Genomic DNA, 25,005 nt, shown 5'->3' on the forward strand with positions numbered 1-25,005 from the left:
TAGGATAGTCTGAGTCACATGGCAGCACAAAATGGCAGTTAGTGTGGATCTAGCTGTTGTGGGAAGAGGATTGCTGCGGTGAGTGCTCGTAGAATTTTCTCTCTGACGCGTTGCATTTTTACCACTCTAGGCATCCCTATGACCCTAATATGACCCCTAGGAGGGAATATTCATGTGAAGCAGTTGCTCAGATAATTGCTTTAAAGGAATCTGGCCTGCAAACCAAACAAATAGCAAAGCAAATTGGTGCCAGCAAGAGAACAGTGTGCTGGTGGGTTGCCAGATATTATGAGGAGGGAGGGAACAACTTGCCATCTTCAAAACCAAGGTCTGGTAGGCCTAAGAAGACTTTGGGTCGGCCCACAATATTTTGAAACGTACTTTGGAGTCTACTCTAAGAACCACAGCCAGGAAAATTAAGCAGGACAACCCAAATCTGTTTGGTGGTGTGTCTGTGAGGACAGTACACTGCCACATCAAGGGCCTGAATTACAAAAGGTGCCGCCCTATGAAAAAACCCATCACTAGCACCAATTTGCTGCACTATTTGCTTGGTTTGCAGGCCAGATTCCTTTAACCTCTTCAGTACGGGCCAAAATCTCGTGGGCAGCATTAGCTGCCAGACGTACGATGTGTCGTAATAATACTCGCATCATAAAATATAGTCACCGCTTATATTGATCGTTCTCTCTTTCACCCGTGAATTTTGATAACCATAGAAAATATGATGAAGACAGTTTAGAGAGTATGTCATTACACAAGGGCAACTACAATAAATATAATCAAGACGCTGATATGGCAGCCTCGCATATCCACTTGCTCCTCATGCCGCCTACGTATGCGGCACCGTATGGAAGGGGTTAAAGCAATTATCTGAGCAACTGCTTCATGTGGATATTTCCTCCTAGAGGTCATATTAGGGTTATAGGGATGCTTGGAGTGGTAAAACTGCGACACATCGGAGAAAAAATTCTATGAGCACTCACTGTAGCAATCCTCTTCTCACAACAGCTAGATGCACACTAACTGCCATTTTGTGCTGCCACGTGACTCGGACTATCCCACACTACACACAGCCCAGCCATCACTTTTTTCCGAATTCAATACTATCTCCTATGGGTATGGTTATAAAACAGGCAAAATTCTTGTCCTCCCACCCCACCTGGCCATCACTTTTGTCCAGTACTGTGTTTTCCTGCTATGTTTATAATTGAGTCTACCATTGCAGTAGTCATATGAAAAAACTGAACACCAATTTCATATTATTTTCAATAAGTTGATTACAATTAAAGATAGAGAATAAAGAATGCACATATAAACACTAATATACATGGTCAATTCTATTTATATCTTATATGTAAACCCCAGGAATGGTGGCTCATTTGAGCACACAAGTGAGTAGAAAAACTCGCCATTGGTCTTCACAGCAAATTATCCCCTTTTCCCAGCAGCAAGTGTCAGTAGCAGGCTACTCACTTTGGATACCAAAAATGAGAGTGAGTAGTAAAAGCAAGTAGTATGTTAGCAAGAAATGCTAAGTGTGCCACCACCATAATAATAAAGAAACTATATATACAACAATAGACATATCAGGTGAATCTTCAATTTGTTTTCCTGGTTGTATACTTATGATGTAATATAATGCATTACTTACGTTTGCATTCTTCAACAACCCATGATCCACGTCTCCAAGTTGTTGTTCCATATGGACAAGCTACACAACCTGTTGAAGAGTACTCATCCTGGAACTCGCCATGAGGACATGTAGCACATGGCTCTAGGCCATCTTTTGCAAATGTGCCAGGTAAGCACTGAGCTGCAACAGAAAAAAAAAATTAGAAAATATCCACTAACTCCTTCATTACCAAAAAGGATGGGACTAATATGAGTTCTTGTATTTGATGGATCTCCAGGATAGATATCAGAGGGAAACATCTCTCACTGCTCATCTTCATAACTCATCAACATCCTCACCTACATTTGACAGGTTAGAACTCAGTCTCTGGAGCAGGCCCAATCCATCTCTACCATCTTCAACTGTCTTCTACTGCTCCTACCAGCCAGTTATACCTTCTACCTTTTCCTATCTAACTCATCCCCTCATCCTCTTCATTTCTTTCAAAAACAAATAATTTTATTTAATTATTTCTTTAATTCTCCACCAAACTTCTACCTCATTTTACATCTCCCTTTCTCTTTGATTCCCTTACCTTGCATTTGTTTCTTCTTTCTTCTTGTACCTCTCATGTGCTTCCCTAGTTCAACCTTGTAATAAATTCTCATATACTTGCTACTTCTCTTCTACTATCACCTCTCCATCCCACCATCCACTACATTTTGTTCTGTTCCCCATCCTCCTCATCCAACATACGATCTATGCAGATTTTATCACTTCCTCCTTGAAATATACCCATTATTTTTCTACTACTGCCCTCCCTTTATCCCTCACAACCTCCTCATTTCTGTTACTTTTCCTGGTATTATTTCACTTTATCTTCATTCAATTTGTTTAATTTCACTACTTCTCTACCTCCCTCCTTTTTCCTCCACTCTCAATTTTCCTTCTACCAAAAATTATCTGACACTCCCTGACTCTCTCCCCTAAGACCACGAACATCCAGAATTCTTCCAGTAATTCCTTTGGATATCTCTACATAATCCAATAAAGCTCTATCAACCATCCTTCCCTCTACCACCCTTTCCCATGTATACAGTAATTATGTATGGCTCTCTTCTTAAACACTGTGTTTGCTATCAACTCCCTTTCCACATCACCAACATCATCTCTCCACTGTAATTCTTACCTGGCACCCCAACCCTCCCTAAAAATCTATCTAATGGCTCATCACCTACTCTAGCATTGAGATCCCCTAACACCACTACTTGTACTTTAGTCCCAAAACTCTCTATACATTATTTTGAATAGATTTAATAATACCTTCCTTTCCTCTTCATTTTTCTCACTACCAGGCCCAAATGCTCTTACAAAGCCCCACATATCCAATCTCCTACATTATCTTCAAAGATACTTCCCTACACTACAACATGCACTTTCCTATATCCTAATTTAGCAACAGAGCTACTTGTTCCCTCCCTCACCCCTTTAGCTGTGGGAGATTTGGGCATAGAACTCAGGATTGTTATGCTAGAAAAAGTAAACAAAGTTACAGGCAGGAAATGGGAAACAAGCAAACCAGGCAAGAGATAATGTGTAGAAGGAAACAGGAGGGTGAACATTCATGAAGGTGGACCCTTATCCTCTCCCCAGAATAGATGATTTCATTGAGGAAGTTCCTGCTGCAAAGTTTTCATCAAATATATGATGCAGGGATATCATCAGATCCCTATTACAAGCAGAACCACTGAGACATCTGCTTTTGTTACCCCACAAGGGCACTTTCAATACAAAGTAACCCCATTTGGAATGAAAAATAGTGGAGTGTCTTTTCAGCACCTTGTAAATTGGCTAGTTGAGGGATTGCCAGGTTACCTAGTTGTATTTACATAATTGTATCTTACGGGAAGGGGAGCTATGCTCGTGATGTCCAGTCTCTGTATCTCACAGTATTAAAATTGTTCTTAAATTCATGTGTGGTTTTTGCACACACTATCATTTCATCCAGTTTGTTCCATACATCTGCCACTCTGTGAGGAAAGCTGTTCTTTTTCAGGTCTCTTCTATAACTGTCCTTTTTGAGTTTCTTTCTATGTCCTTTTGTATTTCCCATATCCCAATTTAGTAAATCTTCTCTATCAAGAACTTCTGTACCTCTCATGATTCTATAGATGGTCAACAAGTCTCCTCTTTCTCTTCTTTGTTCCATGGTTGGTAACTCTAGTTCTGACAGTCTCTGTTCATATGACAATTCTGAAAGTGTTGGGGCCATCTTCACAGTTGCTCTTTGGATTCTTTCAATTTTCCTTATATTCTTTTTGATACTGGGTGACCATAGTGTCACTGCATACCTCAGTCTTGGTCTTATCAGTGTGACTAGTATTTTCTTCACCATTTCTTCTCTCAAATCATGGCCAAGATTTGATACAACAACTCAAATACAGAGGCTAGTCTGTGACAAGCCATCGGTATATGTATGTATGTACAAAGTCCTCTGTATGGGGCACCATCCTAGCCTCCCAATAGGGGGCAGTTTATGACATTAAACCATATCAACATCATGGTAAGAGAAATTCTCTATACAGTTTGGATGTACAACCTAAGAATTACACTAACCTTTACAATAACTGCCATTTTTTGCTAATCCCTCCAAGGTTGATGTTGATGTGTTTTCAGGACAAACAATGCATGAAACTTGGCCTTCCTCATTCTGATAGGAACCTTGTGGACATGGTTCACAATCCTTCAAGATCACATTAAAGAATGTCCCTACAGGACATTTTACTGAAAGATAAATTATGGTAATTCAATTCATACATATGCATTTAACATTATGGTTATTCCACTGAAATATATTCAAAAGATCTTCATTGAAATTAAGATATTCTATTAAAAATCTGATTAGAAAAAATAAAGTCATAAAAGGAATACTTTAGTCAAATATATCTACAATCTTATGATTAGAAAATAAAATAAAAATAACCTACCACAAATATTTTTTCGAAGAACACTTCCTGGATCACACAAATATTCAGGGTCTTCTGAAAGCCTTATAGCAGCCAGCTGTAACTGTCGGTTACCGACAGAAATGTCAAACTTACCCGTTTGGGCATCCTTCATTATCCCATCCATCAAGGAAGTCATTACTTTCTGGGCATCATCTCCCTGACCTAATGAAAGATAAACTCATTATTGTTCAATTACAAGAACTTTAGAGCACTTACTTTACAATTTGAGATATAGATAAGAAGAAAATTAATTAACACACATAAGCTAACCTGTAAGTTGAAAGCGAAGCTTAAATTGCTTTTCTGATTCTTTATGCTTTTCTTCCAGTATCTGTGAGGATGACTGTTCAATTTCCCAAGGGGATGACTCCTGTCCAAATTCAAATCCATTGACTTGATCAATATGTGGAAATTCTTCATATTCATTGTCATCATTTTTAATTATTTGGGAAAAGTCATTATGATGTTCACCAAAGGAGTTTCGAGTCTGACCTATGTCAGGGAATATGATATCATCTCTTTCTGTTCGGTTCACTGAAATTCCTGGTAATGAAGGTAATTCCATTCCTTGTAATCTTTTCGAAGCTATCTCTCTTAGATATGCTGCTTTTTCATCACCAAATTCTTTGGCAAAGGCAGAAAAGAATTCATCTACAGACTGGCCACCATTTTCTTTTTCCAGGTTTGTTAAGAAAGAACTGAAACGTACTAAGCCAATGTCTGATGCAAAAGATGTTGCAATGATGTCAATCAATCCTCCAAGATAATTTTTATCACTTTCTGTGTGATGTTCTTTAACAATTTCATCTTCTTTATGAGGAAAGAAAGAACTAAAGAACCTCTTTCTTCGATGTAGATCCTCATTTTCCTTGTCAAGAGAGACACTTCTCTTACTTCTTGACGTGGCTTTTACTTCATCTCTAAACCAATATTTCCATTTTCTCCCATCAGAATCCTCTGAATAATAGTATACCATATCACTAGCTCCTCTCTTCCTCCTAAAATGAGAAAGACTATTGAATTCCTCTTCTGCTTCAGCTAAGATGTTTTCACACACAGCTTCGACAGCTGCTACTTCACAGACAACATTATCTGCACACATGGCACTCAAGGCTTCTTCAAGCTTGCGCTCTAGCTGATTCTCAACCTATCAATAGTAAAGTAAGAAAACTATTAGTAATCTTGCTAAAATTTAGAATCAATTGGGTCAACATCTTTTGAACAGTAGAAATCCGTATGATAATTCATAACCCTTACCTGACCCATGTAAAAGATATCATCACACACAGAGCCTTCATTATCAAGAGCAATCTCTCCTGACTGAGCTATGCTGTTTGGTACAGATGTTACTGAAATAAAATAAATCATCATCAATTAAGCTAAATTATTCATAGTATAGGCCCATCTATATAATCATTTAGTATTTTTTTTCTATCACATCTATAAACATATCTATTTACAGTGTAAAAAATTTGAACTCTTAGTCCATTTCATTGAATATTTATACAGTAACTTCATTATGTCAGATAATCACTATATTTCTATTCTGGCAAATGTTGGAAAACTTGATCAAGATAAGGAAATTCCAAAACTAAATATCATTATACAATACCTCAAAATAAGGTTATACAATACAAAATTAATTTGTAGAGTGACACTAACTGGAACAATCTGGGAAGGGCATTGGGTTATTCTCTGGGAGCCATAATCCATCATAAGCACAGAAGTAATCTTGCTGAGGCCTCATGGCAAAAGCATAACCATCATTGCAGGTCATACTACAATACACAGCATTTAAATCTTCTGTACAATTGGATGCACCATTGATGGGGTCCAAAGGCATCTGGCAGGCATGTTCTAATATAAAGATTTAATAAGTATATTATAATTTCATATCACATGGAGAAAGAAAAAAAGAAAAGAAAAAAAAAAAATTATATATATATATATATGTTGAGACATTCTGACAGGTTGATGTAAGCGGAATAGGAAACACAGGAGTCTTGGTCTTGAGTTTATTCCTGACTAGTTTCGCAGATATGCTTTTTCACCTTTGAAAAAGCATACCTGCGAAACTAGTCAGGAATAAACTCAAGACCAAGACTCCTGTGTTTCCTATTCCGCTTACATATATATATATATATATATATATATATATATATATATATATATATATATATATATATATATATATAGTATAGTATAGTATAGTTATGCTTTACAAGGGAAAAGGGGACAAACATGAGTGTAGTAGTTTTAGAGGAATCAGTTTGTTCAGTGTTGTTGAGAATGCTTATCTGAGGGTTTTGATAGAGAGGATTAGGAGAAGAACAGAGGGAGTAATTGATGATGAACAGTGTGGGTTTAGGACAGGTGTGGGTTGTGTGGATCAGAATTTTGTTGTAAGACAGATATGTGAGAAATCTTTAGGAAAATGTAAGGATGTTTTTGGACCTTTATGGATTTGGAAGAAGCTTATGACGGGGTTGGTATGAAAAAAATATATAGAAAATAGGAGACGGGACCCAAAAACATTTGGTCCTTCCCTGTATACTACAATTAGGTAAATACGCACACACATGCACTGAGGAGCTTATAGTTCATTTATGCAAGTTTGTCATAAACTGAAAAGTATTTCTCAATAAAAGTTGATTATTACTACATAAATGAATAAAGTAGAGCGGGCTCCTATAAATAGTCACAGTGAAATGTCTACAAATGATCATGGACACACATTTTCTCTTTTCACATGCCTTGTCTTTTCATAGAAATAATGATATAATGATAATGATAATAAAAAAAAAATAATAATGATAATAATGGTGATGACAATAATAATAATAATAATAGAAATAATACATACACCAATGGCTTTTTCCCTCTCACAAGGGGGGTAGCTAAAAACAGTCATTAAATCCACTCCCACCTATTCCATCCCCACAAACTCCATTCCCATTCACCCCCCTCCCTCCCTCTTATCTTGGCTCCTCTTGGATGACAGATTATCCCTGCATCTCACCCACTGCCCTGGGTCAGTAGCAATGTAGCAAGACACAGGATATCCACAGCAAGGCTGCTTCATTTAATCAACAACCCCCCCCTCTCTGTCTCCTCATGCAGAAAAAGAGATGGGGAGAAATACCTTTGTGTTCCATCAAAATATCTTTAACCTCTTCACTCCGGGGCACATCGCAGTTCTGGCAGCATTAGCTGCCCAACGTGAGATGTTGCATCATAATAATCGCATTATAAAAAATAAAGTCAGTCCTCAATCGTTCGTTCTCTTTCACCCGTGAATTTTGATAACCATAGAAAATATGATGAAGCCAGTTTAGAGAGAATGGAGGTTACGTAGGTACGACTACAATAAATATAATCAAGACGCCGACGTTGGCATCATCGCGTACCCACTTGCTCCTCATGACGTCTACGTAGGCGTCACTGTAAGGAAGTGGTTGAAAGATACTCCCCCTCATTCCTCTCACACTCCCTTCCATCCATCACAGCATCATCCATACACAACCATTCTCCACTCACCCCTATCTTCTATCTTCTCCCTTCCTCAACAGACATTCTCCTTTTTTTCCAAAGCCCCTTTTACCCCATCCATCCATCTCATTCTTGGTCACCCCCTCATGTTTACTCTTCCCACCTCCGCCTTTCACACCTCTTTTACTAATCTTTCTTCACTCATTCTTTCCATGTGTCCAAACCATCTCAATACTCTTTCAACAATCCTATCTCCCAACTCCCTTTCCACCCTTGCTCTCCTCCTCACCTTGTTTCTCACTCTATCCAGCCTAATAACCCCTACAATTCTTTTCAGTCATTGCATCTCAAACACATTCAAACTCCTCCTCTCTTATGTTCCATGTTTCTGACCCATACAGTGCTGTCAGCACAATCACTCTTTCATACAATTTCCTCTTGGTATCCATTCCCAAATGTCTGTTTCTTATTACACTTCTTAGTCCCAAGGCATTTACTTACTTCTCTCTCTCTACATTCTACCTCCACCTCCACTCCTCCATTTCCTGCCACATTTGTGCCCAAGTGTCTAAAGCTATCCACTTCCTCCAGTCTCTCTCCCTTAATAATCACTTTCAATTTACTGCCACATTCTCTCCTTGTACATCTCATCACCTTACATTTACCCACATTATCTTCATCTTCTTTCTTTCCCACACCTTCCCAAACTCTGTCACTAACTTCCTTAATCCCTCCTCTGATCTTGCTACAAGTGCAGTGTCATCAGCAAATGATAACTGGCTTATCTTCCATTTTTCTCAGTTTTCTTTAACCATCTCCAATCTCCCAGCCCATTAACCCTGCGTTTACCTCTTGTATCACCCCCATCCATGTATCAATTGAACAGCCAAGGCAACATAATGCATCCCTGGCTAAGTTCTACCTTTACCTCAAACCACTCACTCTCTCCATTTCTAATCTTAACACAAGATCTGCTACTCATGTAAAAACTCTTGAATGCTCTTAATAGCTTCCCTCCTGTCCCATATAACTGCAATACCTCCCACAGTGCCTTCCTGTCTACCCTGTCATAAGTCTTTTCTAAAGCCATAAAGGCCCAAAATACATCAGATAACAATGATAATTACGATGTTATTTACCTTGACTTTAGCAAAGTGTTCGACAAGGTGCCACACCAGAGATTACTTAATAAAATCAAAGTCCATGGCATAGGAGGAAAAGTGTTAGAATGGATTAGAGCTTGGATTAGTAACAGAAAACAGCGTATCACCTTAAATGGAGTAAAATCTAGGTGGGGCAATGTTACTAGTGGGATCCCCCAGGGCTCGGTTTTAGGTCCCTTGTTGTTCATTACGTATATAAACAACTTAGACGACAGGATAAATAGTGATGTTAGTAAGTTTGCGGACGACACTAAAATAGGATACCTAATTAGGTCAGGAGACGACACAGAGATTCTGCAGGATGATCTTAACAAATTGTTCACATGGTCTGTGAAATGGCAAATGAACTTCAATATCTCTAAGTGTAGCATGTTAAACATAGGGCTACACAACCCTGAAAATAGATACAGCTTAGATAACACGCTTTTAGAGAAAACTGAGTGCAAGAGAGACTTGGGAGTTTTAGTGAGTCCGAACCTTAAAACCAGGAAACAGTGCATTAGCACCAGGAATAAAGCTAACAGAGCATTAGGTTTCATTGCTAGGATGGTTACAAATAGAAGTGCAGAGGTAATTATTAAACTCTATCTAGCGATAGTTAGACCCATCCTTGACTATGCAGTACAGTTTTGGTCTCCGTCCTACAAAATGGACATCAATTCACTAGAATCAGTTCAGAGAAGAATGACCAAAATGATACATGGACTCAGAAATTTACCTTACGAAGAGAGGCTTAGGCACCTTAACTTACACTCTCTGGAAAGATGCAGAGTGCAGGGTGATCTAAGAGAGGTGTTTGAGTGGATCAAGGGCTTTAACCACTTCAGTACGGGACTTAAATCTCGCGGGCAGCAGCCAATGCCAGCCGTATGACGTAACGTAATAATATTCGCATCATAAAATATAGTCACCGCTTATATCGATCGTTCTCTCTTTCACCAGCGAATTTTGAAAACCACAGAGAATGGGATTCAGGGCGCATTTGGGAGAATGTAAAAACACAGGGGCGACTACAATAAATATAATCAAGACGCCGATATGGCAGCGTCGCGAATCCACTTGCTCCTCATGACGCCTATGTGTGCGGCACCGTATGGAAGGGGTTAATAAGGGTGATGCAAACAAGGTCATCATATTAAAACAACAGGGCAGGACTCGCAGTAATCATTATAAACTGGACAAATTTAGATTTAAAAAGGAAATGGGCAAGAATTGGTTTACTAATAGGGTGGTCGACAAATGGAATAAACTTAGTAACCACGTAGTAAGCGCTGAAACTATCAGTTGTTTTAAGAAACAATTAGACAACTTTATCGATGGGGATGACAGGTGGTGATGGATATGGAGCTGCCTAGTGTAGGCCTTATGGTCTCTTGCAGTCTCCTTCATTCTTATGTTCTTATTATCTTTTCCTATAGCTTTCTCACATATCTTTCTTACTACAACAATCTGATCCATGCAACCCCTACCTGTCCTAAACCCACACTGTTCCTCACCATCTACTCCCTCTGTTCCTCTCCTAATCCTCTCAATCAAAATCCTCCCATAAGCCTTCCCAACTGCACTCAACAAACTGATCCCTCTGAAACTACTACATTCACACTTGTCCCATTTTCCCTTGTAAAATGGATTTATACAGGCACTCCTCCAGTCCTCTGACACTCTACCCTCTTTCAGACAAACATTAAATAACCTCACCAGCTGGTTCACCATAATTGTACCTTTCTTTTTTTGACACTCCACATGACACCCATCCAACCAAGGTGTCTTACCTGCTTTCATCATTTTAATAACTGTTTTAACTTCATCTTTACTTATTTCTCCTCCCTTTTCCTCATTCATCACTGTCATTTTCTTAGCACTTCCCACTACAACTACCTTTCCTTCCCTACCCTCCTTCACATTTAGCAACTCCCTAAAATAATCTGCCTATCTTCCTCTTCAATTATCATTTCTCCATCTGCACCTTTTACCTTTTCTTCTTTACTTGGAAAAGATGGAAAAAAATGGGTAAGTGGCAAACATATACCAAACTAAGAAATGAATATGTAAAAATATGAAGGGAAGAAAAAAGAAACTACAAAAAAGACTTAATAGATAAATGTAAGGATCAACCTAAATTATTCTACAGATATGTAAATGGTAAATTAGAAAATATACAGGAAATAGTGAAACTACGTCAAGGGATACAGAATATATAGAAGATATAGAAATAGCTGAAAGTATGAACAAACATTTCAAATCTGTATTCACAAAAGAATATACATACAACTGAGATGAAGGTAGGGTATAAAGATCCCCCTCCCAATGAAAGAAATGATTGTGACACAGAAAGAAATAAGGGACCAAATAATGAACCTTGATGTCAGAGAATCACACAGCCTGGACAGAATTGCAAATTGGATATTGAAATAATGTATAGATAAACTAATGGACAAAATATATGAAATAATAGATTGCTAACTCAAAGAAGGAAAAGTACCTCAAGAATGGAAAAATGCCAATATATAAAGAGGGAGACAAGGATGACTCATTAAACTATAGACCAGTCTCCCTTACAAGTACATACATACATCATGTTATTTACACACATCAAGAACATTACAAGTAACAGTACTGACCATTGCAGGAGTCCACTAATCACTTTCTACCATCTTGATATCTTATCCTTTATGAATGGGTACTATGTTATCCCTTTTCCGATCCTGTGGTATTAGTCTTCTTTTAACAAACAGAATTAGACTATAACTGTCTGTCAAATGCTCCCTGCATTTTTTAAGTATCTAGCTTGAGATCACATCAGACCCTGAAGTTTTTCTCACATCCACTGATTCCAAAAGTTGTACATTTATATCTTCTAACTCAATATTAATATTCACACTTCTTTCCTCTACAAAATCAATTATTCTTCCTAGTCACAACAGATTGGAAATTTTCATTTATCATTTCAGCCTGAATTGATGCTTTCTCAAAAACCCTATCATCTACTATTAACTTGAAGATTCCTACTGTCTCAATCTAACATTGATGAGCCTATGGAAAAGTCTTGGTCCATCTTTGCATTTATCAATCATACCCTTTTCAAAGTTCCTTCCTGCCTATTTTCAGATTCTTGTGTAATTATTTCTAGAGTAACACATAATGTGATGTGAAAAATAAAATCCATTTTGTCTTTGCTTAAGTATTTTTTAGACAAAGCCAGTACTTATTCTTCATTTTCAACAGGTATCAATATCAAACATGAACATGAAATTCTGCTTCAAGTTCTTGAAAAAAGGTAAAATTGTAAAGGTAAAAAACATATCCTTATGATCTTAACAAATGTTATTCTAATGAAACGAAGTTAATGTGCCCACAAAAGTACTCACTTTGCACAGTAATGGTAATATTGCAGGATGCCTTGTTGCCAGATTCGTCCTCAGCAAAGTATTCAACTAAAGTGTCACCTTGAGGAAATCGACCAGGTTCCTTTGAGCGTTGTACCTTGAAATGAAAGAATAGTAAGATCAAAACTCTTTATAAATAAAGAGGAGCTAAGATGAGAGGGAGACAAGGGTGGTGGATTGGAGTGGAAGGGATGGGAATGGGTGCGTGCCTTAACCAGCTATCTCCCTTAAAAGGGGGAAAAGGCCTTGGTATATAAACAATCAATTTTGCTAAGTAAATATTAAGGGAAAAATTGGCATGAGTAATCAAAGTAGAATATTAGAATATTTTTTTAAATTTTGTTGTTAAGCAAATCTGTTCTAATGGGGACCAACAATGAGTACAAAGAAATAGTGGTGCTGACAGATGGACATCATCTTCTTGTTGCCTATCTTAAAAAAAATAAATAAATAAAATAAATACATAAATAAATAAAATAAGAAAAAAAAAGACTGCTCCACTTCACCTATTACCATACAATGGTGACACAGAAACAGTGCTGACAAATTGTTATACTCTAGTGAGCTACTGGGGCATTTACTGGGTAACTGAGAAAATTAGTTTTGCTGAGGTGCTAGTGCTATGTCTGCTATTCACAATGAATGGTTAAGATGTTAGCATCCCCAAATTGTTAAGAAGACACAACAGTTCTTCGTCAAGTGGTTTTTACACCATGCATCAAGGCACTAGTATGTCATGGGTTGTTAGATTGGAGCAACCAAGGTTACTATTATTACTAACTCTTCTAAAATTAGAATGGGCTCATCCATTCAGAGAAAGCCCAATCTTTAAAATCTATATTCTATGAATTTGTATTGCTACACACTTATACAAATATTATAGATCAAGCCAAACCAGTGTTCTGTGCATGCAGTAAAATGTCTACATGCAAGCCTGCACAACCAAGGGTGGTAGACTTTGCACCACATCTTGTCCTTGGTTGTTTAAGAGTGTCGACTTCTCCCATTCATGACCTTCAGAACTCATCATCTTGGGTTCTATGAAAGTGCCAAAACCCCTCCCTTTCACAACCTTCTACAGGGGACCCACCATGGCTCAGTTGGTAGAGCACACATCTGGTAACCGTGTGATGAATTCAATATCTGTTCAAAACCTGGCTGTGGTGCAAAGGACAGGAAGGACATCCACTCTATGTAATGACCCCCAACCACAGCTCACCTCAGACTTGAGGTGACTTTGACATCATTGTGTGTGATACATTAACTTCCTCTGGGTATCGTCACTGCAGTGGCATACCATTAACACTATCAAAAAACATAGCTACAGAAGAGATCTGAAGAAAAACAGTTTTCCACATAGAGTGGTAGACACTTGGAACAAACTGAACAAGGAAATAGTGTGTGCAAAAACCATTCATGAGTTTAAAAGCAAACTAGAAACTGCGAGATACAAAGGCGGGACACCACGAGCATAGCTCTCCTTCCTGCAAAATACAACTAGGTAAATACAACATGTATGAACAGTTCCAGACCACTGGCAAGGTAGAGGTCTGAGCAGGTACCAGCCCCCCCCCCCCAAAAAAAAAAAAAAGGCATTTGTGGGATGTTATTTTTCTTCCTTTCTTTTAGGTATTATTGTTTTGTTTTGTTTTTTTGTCCACTGGAATTTTGTCAGTACAGAATAGTCTCAAAAGAAGCTAAGACTTTACATGGTTGGAGTTTCTTTAAGCTCTCCAAATGGACATTATATATACATACATAAACCAAAGGCTTTTTCCCCCTTACACGGGGGGTAGCCAAAAAGAAAAAGGCATAGAAATCACTTCCACCCATTTCATTTCCCATATATTCCACTCCCCTCCACCCTCCTCCCTCCCTCCTATCTTAGCACCTCCTGGATGACAGGTCATCCCTGCATCCTATCCACTGCCCTGGGTCAGAAGCAGAGTTGCAAGACACAGCACATCTACAGCAAGGCCGCTTTATAAATTCAGCGACCCCTCTCTCCGTCCCCTCATGCAGAAAATGAGAAGACAGGGAGAAATCCCTTTGGGCTGTGTCAAATTTTTTCTCATACCTTCCTCACCCCCCATCCCCACCCACTCCCCCTCATGCATCACAGCTTCATCTATACACAACCCTTCTCCATTCACCCCTGTCTTCTGTCCTCTTCCGTCCTTCCTCTACAGACATTCCTCTCTTTTGTAAAGCCCCTTTCACCCCATCCATCCATTTCATCCTAGGACGCCCCCTCATATTCACTCCCCCCATCTCCGCCTTCCACACTTCTTTTACTAATCTTTCTTCACTCATTCTTTCCATGTGTCCAAACCATCCCAATACTCTTTCATCAACCCTATCTCCCAGCTCCCTTTCCACCCCTGTTCTCCTCCTCACCTCCTCATTTCTCACTCTATCTAGCCTAGTAACCCCTATCATACTTTTCAGACATTTCATCTCAAACACATTCAAACTCCTTCTCTCTTCTTCTCTCATGTTCCATGTTTCTGCCCCATACATTCCTGTTGGCACAATCACTCCTTCATATAACCTCCTCTTAGCATCCATTCCCAGATGTCTATTTCTCATTACATTTTTTAATCCACCAAGACATTTACTCGCTTCTCTCAATCTACATTCTACCTCCACCCCCACTCCTCCCTTTCCTGTCACATTCGCACTCAAGTATCAGAAATTATCCACTTCCTCCAGTTTCTCACCCTTAATGCTCACTTCCAGCCTACTGTCACTCTCTCCCCTTGTACATTTCATCAACTTACTTTTCCCCACATTTATCTTCAGCTTCCTTCTTTCATACACCTTCTCAAACTCTGTCACTAACTTCCTCAATCCCTCCTCTGATCCTGCTACAAGCACAGTGTCGTCAGCAAACAACAACTGGCTCACCTACCACTTTTCTCCATTTTCTTTAACCATCTCCAACCCCTGACCCACTACCCTTGCATTCACCTCTCGCACCACCCCATCCATGTAAAGATTGAACAGCCAGGGCGACATAACACACCCCTGATGAAGTCCCACCTTTACCTCAAACCATTCACTCCCTCCATTTCTAATCCTAACGCAAACTCTACTACTCTCGTAAAATCTCTTGACTGCTTTTAACAGCTTTCTTCCTATCCCATATATCTGCAGTACCTCCCACAGTGCCTTCCTGTCTACCCTGTTGTAAGCCTTTTCCAGATCCATAAAAGCCCAAAAAACATCCTCACCTTTTCCTATAGCTTTCTTACATATCTGTCTTACCACAAAAATCTGATCTACACATCCCCTACCTGTCCTAAAACCACACTGTTCCTCACCAATTACTCCCTCTGTTCCTCTTCTAATCCTCTCAATCAAGACCCTCCCATAAGCCTTCCCAACTACACTCAATAAGCTGATCCCTCTGTAACTACTAGACTAACACTTGTCCCCCTTTCCTTTGTAAAGCGGAACTTTTCACTAGATACATATGTGTCTTGCGACACTGCTTCTGACCCAGGGCAGTGGTCAAGATGCAGGGATGACCCATCATCCAGGAGGAGCCAAGAGGAAAGGAGGGGGGTGAATGGGAGTGGAGTATGTGGGGATACAATGGGAGGGACTGGATTTTATACCTTTGTTTTTTGACTACCTCCCTGGTACATACATACATACATACATACATACATATACCAAGGCTTTTTCCCCCTTTCAAGGGAGGTAGCCAAAAAGGGAAAGGCATAAAAACACTCCCACCCATTTCATCCCTAAATACACTCCACACCCCTCCCACCCTCCCTCTCATCTGAGCACCTCCTGGATGACGGGTCATCCCTGCACCTTGCCCACCGCCCTGGGTCAGAAGCAGTGTCGCAAGACACAGCACATCCACAGCAAGGCCGCTTCATTTAATCGGCGACCCATACATACATACATACATACATATATATGCCAAAAGCTTTTCCCCCTTACAAAGGAGATAGCTAATAAACAAAGTCATAAAAACCACTCCCATCCATTCCACCCCCCACATTCTCCACTCCCATTCATCTCCCTCCCTCCCTCTTATCTTGGCTCCTCCTGGATGATGAGTCATCCCTGCATCTTGCCCACTGCCCTGGGTCAGAAGAAGTGCCGCAAGACACAGCACATCCACAGCAAGGCCACTTCATTTTATCAGTGACCCACCATCTCTGTCCCCTCATGCAGAAAAAGAGAAGATGGGGAGAAATCCCTTTGGGCTCCATCAAATTATCTTTTCTTTTCTTTTCTTTAATTCTATAAGTATAGAGTCACTGGGACGGTGATGGTAGCTGGCTGAGCCAATGTGAGGCGTTGGACAATTTCTTTCATGGAATGATGAGACAACAAGAGGCCTTCTCAGCCAAGCACGGGACAGCGAGAGCAGACAGGCTAGGGCCCTTATATCAGAGCGGCTACAGGACACTCTAAACAAACTCCAGTCAATGCGACATGAACAGGGTCAAAGGTCATATACAACAGTCTTCACATCAAAACCCCCTTTTTTGGGCAACCCTCAAGAGTGCCACCTTTCTCCATGTTTTTCATTGGGCACTCCTTCGTGGAGAATGCCCCTTTTGCCTTCTATAACTTTAGCTAGGGAGATCTGGCAATCCTCCAGAGTTTTCCTCTGGGCTTACAAGCAATTGTTGCATCAGACTAGGATGAGACATTAAAGAAGAAAAACTCAAATGTCTTTCACTCCAACCACGCCACGCACGACAACAAACATGTTTGTGATGAAATGTCTGAGAAGTATGATAGGAGTTACAAGGTTGGATAGTGTGAGCAACGAGGAGGTGAGGAGGCGACCAGGGTGGTAAACGAGATGGCAGATAGGGCTGATGAAAGAGTATTGGGATGGTTTGGACACACAGAAAGGATGAGTGAAGAAAGATTAGTAAACAAGGTGTGGGAGGCAAAGGTGGGGGGAGTGAACTGGAGGGGATGACCGATAATGAGATGAATGAATGGGGTAAAAAGGGCATTAAGCAAGAGCGGAATGTCTGTTAATAAAGAAAGGGAGATGGCAGGATATAGGGGTGAGTGGAGGGTGGCTGTGTAGTATTGTGGTGCATGGAAAAGAGTGGGTGGGGGATGGGGCAAGGGGGAGGATATGGAGTGGTCATACATGAATGATATTTTGACAAAACCTGAAGAGATTTCTTCCTGTCTTCTCTTTTTCTGCATGAGGGGATAGGGGTGGGAGTTGCCAATTAAATGAAGTGGATATAATAACAATAATAATAATAACAACGATGATGATGATGATGATGATGATGATGATGATGATGATGATGATGATGATGATGATTATTGTTGCCTCAAGTGTCACTTGGAAGAAAGCCTGCAGTCCCACAGTGGTCCCTCCCACAGAGTATCTCTGAGAAGAAACTTTGGAATGTTATCTGTGTTGTATTGGTGTGAGATTGTTTCTACCATCAGCTGAAAGTAGGGGAGCAATTGCCAGTTGTCAGATTTCCATGTGAGAAAAAGTATAAGAAATACAGTTGAAGATGAGAGCAAGAGGTCCTGAGCCCAGTCTGAAGACCTAGTGTTATGATGGAGTTGACAGATTTTGAAAATGCACAGCTTTGCTGTCCATCTTGCAGGATCACCACATACTACCCATCAGTGGTTCCACAGATTATAATAAATGCAGTCTATCATTTCTTGCATCTAACAAAGTTGTAATTGAAGGGCTAATGATACTGGTTATTCTACAAATAATTACTTGATTCTCATGTTAATTTTTGTTATATTTACAATGAACAATTAAAGATCTTTTAAATGACAAGGAAAAAATGCCATCAGATAAATTTGAAATTGCACAAAACTCCTGATTTGATGGCTGTATACTTATAAGCCCTAGTGAAAAAGTTAAACCTTTACCTTTATTTTACCTCCTGAATTGTCAGAGAATATTGGCTCCTCCCAGTATACATCAACCACCTTCTCACTACTCAGGAAAACTGGAGGAGATTCACACAAGTCGATGCGTGGAGGTTCATCATCTGATGGAGCAGAGATGTCATGAACAGAAAGGTACAGAAATGGGAAACGAAAGGAGATTGGGAGAAGTGGTGAAGAGCCTACCAAAACATATCTGGAATGTTGTTTACAGCCAAGAGCTTTTATCAAGCTCAATATGCTATTACCCTGAAGTCAGATCAAATTTAGAAAATACACTAGACTGACCTAATTCATGTACAGTGTCCTCAAGGATGGGCACTTTGTAATGTTCACAGAGAAAAACTTTATTCAGTTCCTTTGGGTCAAAACATACCCAAATATCACCATTTTTCCTTGTGGTACTTATTAATTGACTTATCCATGGTGTAAGTTGTTCCACCTGATTAAAGATTCCAATACTGGTGGAAATACCTTAAAGAAAAATAGTGACATTCAGGTATGTTTAGATCCAGAGGAACTGAATAAAATTCTCCATGAGCATTACACAATGCCCATCCTTGAGGACACTTGTTATCATTCCCTAGACCGTTTGGCTGAATAGTCCCATGAGGATACTGTACATACATTAGGTCAATCTAGTGTATTTTCTAAAGTTTATCTGACTTATGGGTAATGGCATGTTGAATTTTATGAAAGCTCTAGTCTGTAAACAACATTTCAGACATGTTTTGGTAGATATAGGTAGCTACGGCTCCCTTTTGGTCTAACTTTGTCTGTAGAAATATTTCAGATGCACAATCTGAATATGTTTTCAGATTTATATTGAGTAGTGTGCACTGCCAATCTAGCTACCTATGTATCTATATATCATGAGCTTTTTTCCCCTCCTGGATGATGGGTCACCCCTGTATCACGCCCACTGCTCTGGGTTTTTCTGCATTGCCAATGATATCAATATTCATTATAAATCTGCTGAATAACATGATAAAAGTCTGGAAGCATTTTTCTAAAGATGGTCTGAATGCATGCTGGTTTTGCACATCATAGATATAAAAACATATCACTAAACAATATAGATAGGTAAAGTCATTTACAGAGTTGCTGAATGTGGAGAGGGTTAGGGAGGGATTAGTTGTGGCAGTGGGAGGAGCTAAGAAAATGGGAGGAGCTAAGAAAATGACAGTGATGGGAGAGGAAAGTGACAAAAGATGATATACAAGGAACTTTGAAAATTATGAGAGCTGGTACAGTACATGGACTGGATGTATGTCATGGAAAGTGTCTGAAAAAGAGAAGTACACTTATAGTGAATTGGTTAGTGAGGTTATTTAATGTAAGTCTAAGGGAGGGATGTGTTACAGAGGACTGGAAGAGTGTATTGTTCTATTTTACAAAGGAAAATGGGACAAATGGGACTGTAGTAGTTTTAGAGGGATCAGTTTGTTGAGCATAGCTGGAAAGGCATATGGGAGTGTTAATTGAGAGGATTAAGAGAGGAATAGAGAGAATAATTGTTGAGGAGCAATGTGGGTTTATGAAAGGTAGAGAGTGTTGAGATCAAATTTTTGTGGTAAGGTAGATTTGCAAAAAGTTTTTGGCCAAAAGTAAGGATGCTTTTTGGGCCTTTATGGATTTGGAGGGGGCTGATGATAGGATAGACAAGAACACATTGTGGGAGGTGCTGCTGATATGTGGGATTACGGGAAAGCTGTTAAGTTCAATCAAAACTTTTTACATTAGAGCTTGTGTTAGGATAAGGAAAGGTGAGAGCAAGTGGTTTGAGGTGAAGGTGGTGCTATGTCAGGGCTGTGTCATGTCAACATGGCTGCTCAATGTGGTGTGGAAGGTAAATGCGAGGGTAATGGGAAGGAGTTTGGAGATGGTTAGAGAGTGGAGAAAAATGGGAGGGTGAGCCTGTTGTTTGTGGATGACACTGTGCTTGTGGCAGGGTCAGAGGGCAGTTAGTGACAGAGTTTGGGAAGGTATGCAATAGGAGAAAGTTGAAAGTGAATGTGGATAAAAGCAAGGTGATGAGCTGTACAAGGGGTGAGGGTGGCAGTAAGTTGGAGCTAAGTTTGGGGGAGAGAGGTTAGAAGTGGATAATTTTAAGATTTTCAAGTCATATGTCATGTGAAATGGAGGAATGGGGGTGGAGTAAACTGTAGAGTGAGGGCAGTAAGTATTTGTCTTAGAGCAATAAAAAGTGTCATGAGAAATAGGTATCTGGGAATGGATGCAAAGAGGGATGATTGTGCCTACAGCACTGTACAGGGCATAGACTTGCAACTTAAGACAGGTAGAAAGGAGAAAATTTTCTGTATTTACCTAATTGTATTTACCTCTGGTACAGATGAAAGTAAAAGGGAAGAGATAGGCAGTATGTTTATGAGAAGAAAGATGGATGTGTTGGCACTGAATGAATTTAAATTGAAAGGAAGGGCTGAGTTTGAGTTTGGGAGTGTTGTTGGGAAGGTGTCAGGGGTGAAGAGAGGACGAGGGAGAGAAGATGTGGCTATATTAGTAAGTGAAGAGATAAGTAGTATGTGGTGGAGTGGAAGGAGGTTTCTTCAAGGTTAATGTGGATAAAGGTGAAACTGGGAAGATAAATGTGGGTCTTTGGAAGAGCATATGGACCTGGTAGTGAGAAAAGCATAGAGGAAATGGAGGCTTTTTGGATAGATTTAAATGAGTGCACAGAGGGCTTAGAGAGAAATATCAATGTATTTGTACTGGGAGATCTCAATGCTAAGGTAGGAGATGAACCAATAGACAGTATGGTTGAAAAGTGTGGAGTTCCAGGAAAAAATTGTAGTGGAGAGTTGATGGTGGAGATGTGTTTAGAGAATTGATTACAGCTAGAACAGTGTTTAGGAAGAAAGTCAAACATAAGTACACATGGGAGAGGGTGGTGGATGGAAGGGTGGTAGATAGGGCTTTAATGGACTATACAGTGGTATCCAGGAGAATAGTAAAAAGAGTTTTGGATGTACATGTTTTTAGGGGAAAGAGTGGGGAATATCAGATAATTTTTTGGTGGAAGGTAAATTTAGAGTGAAGGATAGATGGAGAAAGAGGAAAATGACAGAGGGTAGGGAGGTGCTTATAGTGAACTGTTTAAATGAGATGGAAAAGGAGTACAAGAAACTGAGAGAAGAGTGGGAGGAATTGAAGGATAGAGTAGAGCTAGGAGAGTGCAGAGATGGTGTGTGGAACAAGGAGGATAGGAGGAAATAGATGAAAGGGTAGTGAGCGATGGGATGATGAAGCAACAAAAGTTGTAAAAGAGAAAAAACAAGCATTCACAGACTGGTTGCAAAATAGGACAAGAGAAACAAATGTGAGGTTTTAAAGAAAAAAAGAAGAGAAGTAAAGCTTAAGATAAAGGAGGCAAAAAGGAGAGCAGATGTAAAATCAAGGAAGAATATGACATTATTGAAAATAATAAAAAGATGTTTTGGAAGGAAATTAAGAGAGGAAGTGGAGGTGAATCAAGTAGAGAAGAAAAGGTAAAAGATGCAGATGGAGATATGATAATGGAAGAGGTGATAGTAAAAGGAAGATGTGCAGAGCATTTTAGGGAGTTGCTGAATGTGAAGGAGGATAGGGAGGGAAAGGTGGTTGCAGTGGGAGGTGCTAAGAAAATGACTATGATGAGGAAAATGGGGAGAAATAAGAAAAGATGAGGTGAAAGCAGTTATGAAAATGATGAGAGTGGGCAAGGCACCTGGGTTAGATGGGTATCATGTGGAGAGTCTAGAAAAAAGGGAGGTGTAGTGATGGTATAGAGCTGGCAGATAGGACTGATGAAAGGTTTTTGGAATGTTTTGGGCACAGAAAAAAATTAGTGAAGAATGACCGGCAAAAAGAAAAAAAATTGGAAAGGATAGATGGATGGAGTGAATTTGAGGGGAAGACCAAAACTGATACGGTTGAATGGGATGAATGGGGCTTTGCTCTAAGTAGGAGGGAAATATCTGTTGAGCATGGAATGAAGAAAGCAATGGATAGGTGTGAGTGGAGAATGGTTATGTATGGTTATTTGACACAGCCTGAAGGATTTCTCCTTGTCTTCTTTATTTTTTGCATGAGGGGACAGGGAGGGAGGGTTGCCATGTAAATGGAGTGGCTGGCCCTCCTGTGGATGTGTTGTGTCTTGTTATGTTGCTTCTAACCCAGGTAGTAGGCAGGAGACATGGATGACTTTTCATCCATGAGGAACTAAGATGAATGGGTGATGGATGGGAGTGGGGTTGGTGCATACCTTGGTTGGCTACCTCGATAATAAGGAAGAGGCCCTTGGTATATAGATAGATTAAAAGTTGACTGAGTAGGTTAGACAAGAGAAAGTCGATGGTTCCTTCAAAATGTTCGTGCTTAGTGCTGAAGGAAGAACATACATATACCAAGGCTTTTTCCCCCTTATAAGGGAGGTAGCCAAAAAGGGAAAGGCATAAAATCATTTCCACCCATTCCATCCCTGAAGGAAGAAACAGACACTAAAATACCTTATAATGTAACTATATACACAAACATGTTTACCTATAACAGTGATGCCAAACTGACAGGATGCCTTATTGCCTTGGGAATCGATAGCCAAATAAGTGATTACGTGGGTTCCGAGTCGAAGTAGCATTGGCTGCGTTGTGGCGGGGATGGTTGAAAGTTTCACATCAACCCTAGAGTTATCTGAGTTTGTAAAAGAAGACAAGAAATTTTAGGTCACTAATATATGCAGCTTCAATGATTTCCTTGTAAGGAGATTGGAAGGACATATGAAGCTATATGTATTAACACTAATGTAAGCAATAATAACAGAGAAGGTTTTGTCTATCAAAAGTGGCAAGCAGCCTAACAGTAAGTAAAATAAAGAAGATGGAACATGTGTCAGGATCTCCAAAATGGCCTGTGAAGTGCCCTGATAAAATGGTAACCTTTCCAGAAAGATATAAGGTTAGATCTATGTTATCTGCAATCAATTTTCTGAGGGAGACCATACTGCTAAAACATTGGAGCAATAAACAGCACTTACCCAACTCTGTATTCTTCCTTCACCTACACTTCCATAGTTATATGTGGTCAATACATTAAGGATTTTACAGAGCCACACAGTATTCATTTATGTCAGAGACTAATCTTATGAAAATTGTTAGAAATCATTGTTGATTACCTTTGGCTTTTGCAGGCTCCCATGTAACATTGGCATAGTTCTCCCTGGGTTCTGTGTTGGCAGTAATGTTCTTTGGACATACTATGCCTGGGGGCTGTATATCTGTTCAAAGAAAGTAAAAGATAAAACATACTGCAATGAAAGAAAATGAGAAACAAATCAATATGATTAGAATAAAAAACAAGCATGTGGAACTACAAACATTCCTCCATAAACACCTCTGAATTATAGATTCCCTCTTTTTTAGGAGTTTCACCACTATTTCTTCCATTCTACCTAGTTCCTCCCTTTTCTGCTGCTCCACAATGATCTTTTAAATTAAACGATTCATTCTCATTTGATCATCATTATTTCTGTGCTTCCATTACTTTTCCCTGCTTCTCTATCATTTTTTTTTTTTATCTTTTTAACACCTAACTGCTTCGGTATCCTTATCCTTCAGTGTAGTCAAGATTTGGCTACTTTCTTCCTGCAGTTTAATTCTCCTTTAGTAGATGATAAGTCTCATATTCATGAATGAGATTGAGCCTTCCTCTTCCAGCTCAAATTCAAATTCAAAGAATGTGGAAGCATAAGACAAAACCAATTTCTTTACATCCAGTTTACTTTGTGTCTGTACTTTATTTGATTGGTGTTATTAAGGTGGGGGTTGTGATGCTGTTAAATGTATAGAAGATTGTGGTTGTGTTTGATATCCAGGGTAATAGGTTATGTACCTGGCACGCTGTTTTGTAACTAGTTTATGCAGTGTTGACAAATCCATGTAGATGAGTGGAAAGTAATAGAGGTAAGAGTGATACACTTCAAGTAAACCAGTTCCTAAAACTAGGGCAAAATTTGAACCCCCTAAGTCAGTGGTTCCCAAACTGGGGATAAATTACCCCCTGGGGAGGGTAATACAACCATTTTTCAGGGGTAATGGAGGGGTAACAGAAAAAAAGAAGTTAAGAATTCTGAAAATCAAGAAATATTGTGGTAACTGGCATTAGGATTAATGTTAACTTAGTATGTAAAGTTGTAAAATAAACCTTTTATAATTAAGTAATAAAGTTAAACAGAATAACAATAAACATCAAAAACTAATATACAATATTAGAAAAGACAACGTATTTATCTAAGTCTGTTGCATATATACATACATACATATACCAAAGGCTTTTTCCCCCTTACACGGGGGTTAAAAGACTGTTGCATATAAAGCATGCAAAAACATTAGTGAAGAAAGGTGGTTAGGAGTATGTAAGTTGCTTAGTGGTAG

The 25,005-nt window shown here is 39.3% G+C and overlaps 1 protein-coding gene across 1 annotated transcript in view; it reads right to left on the reverse strand.

Annotated features, from left to right (window-relative positions):
* Window positions 1-25,005, reverse strand: part of LOC143028399 (sushi, von Willebrand factor type A, EGF and pentraxin domain-containing protein 1-like) — a 161,421-nt gene that overhangs the window by 107,207 nt on the left and 29,209 nt on the right. The window contains exons 11-20 of the mRNA XM_076190411.1: window positions 23,748-23,849; window positions 23,120-23,266; window positions 18,560-18,681; window positions 12,644-12,758; window positions 6,286-6,480; window positions 5,881-5,972; window positions 4,894-5,770; window positions 4,603-4,785; window positions 4,232-4,399; window positions 1,655-1,816 (exon numbers count right to left, since the gene is read on the reverse strand). Of these exons, the coding sequence (XP_076046526.1) occupies window positions 1,655-1,816; window positions 4,232-4,399; window positions 4,603-4,785; window positions 4,894-5,770; window positions 5,881-5,972; window positions 6,286-6,480; window positions 12,644-12,758; window positions 18,560-18,681; window positions 23,120-23,266; window positions 23,748-23,849 (2,163 nt within the window). The remainder of the gene's footprint in view (window positions 1-1,654; window positions 1,817-4,231; window positions 4,400-4,602; window positions 4,786-4,893; window positions 5,771-5,880; window positions 5,973-6,285; window positions 6,481-12,643; window positions 12,759-18,559; window positions 18,682-23,119; window positions 23,267-23,747; window positions 23,850-25,005) is intronic.

This window comes from Oratosquilla oratoria, chromosome 9 (genome assembly GCF_046742065.1).
Source record: "Oratosquilla oratoria isolate Oo_2021 chromosome 9, ASM4674206v1, whole genome shotgun sequence".
Lineage (NCBI taxonomy): Eukaryota > Metazoa > Arthropoda > Malacostraca > Stomatopoda > Squillidae > Oratosquilla > Oratosquilla oratoria.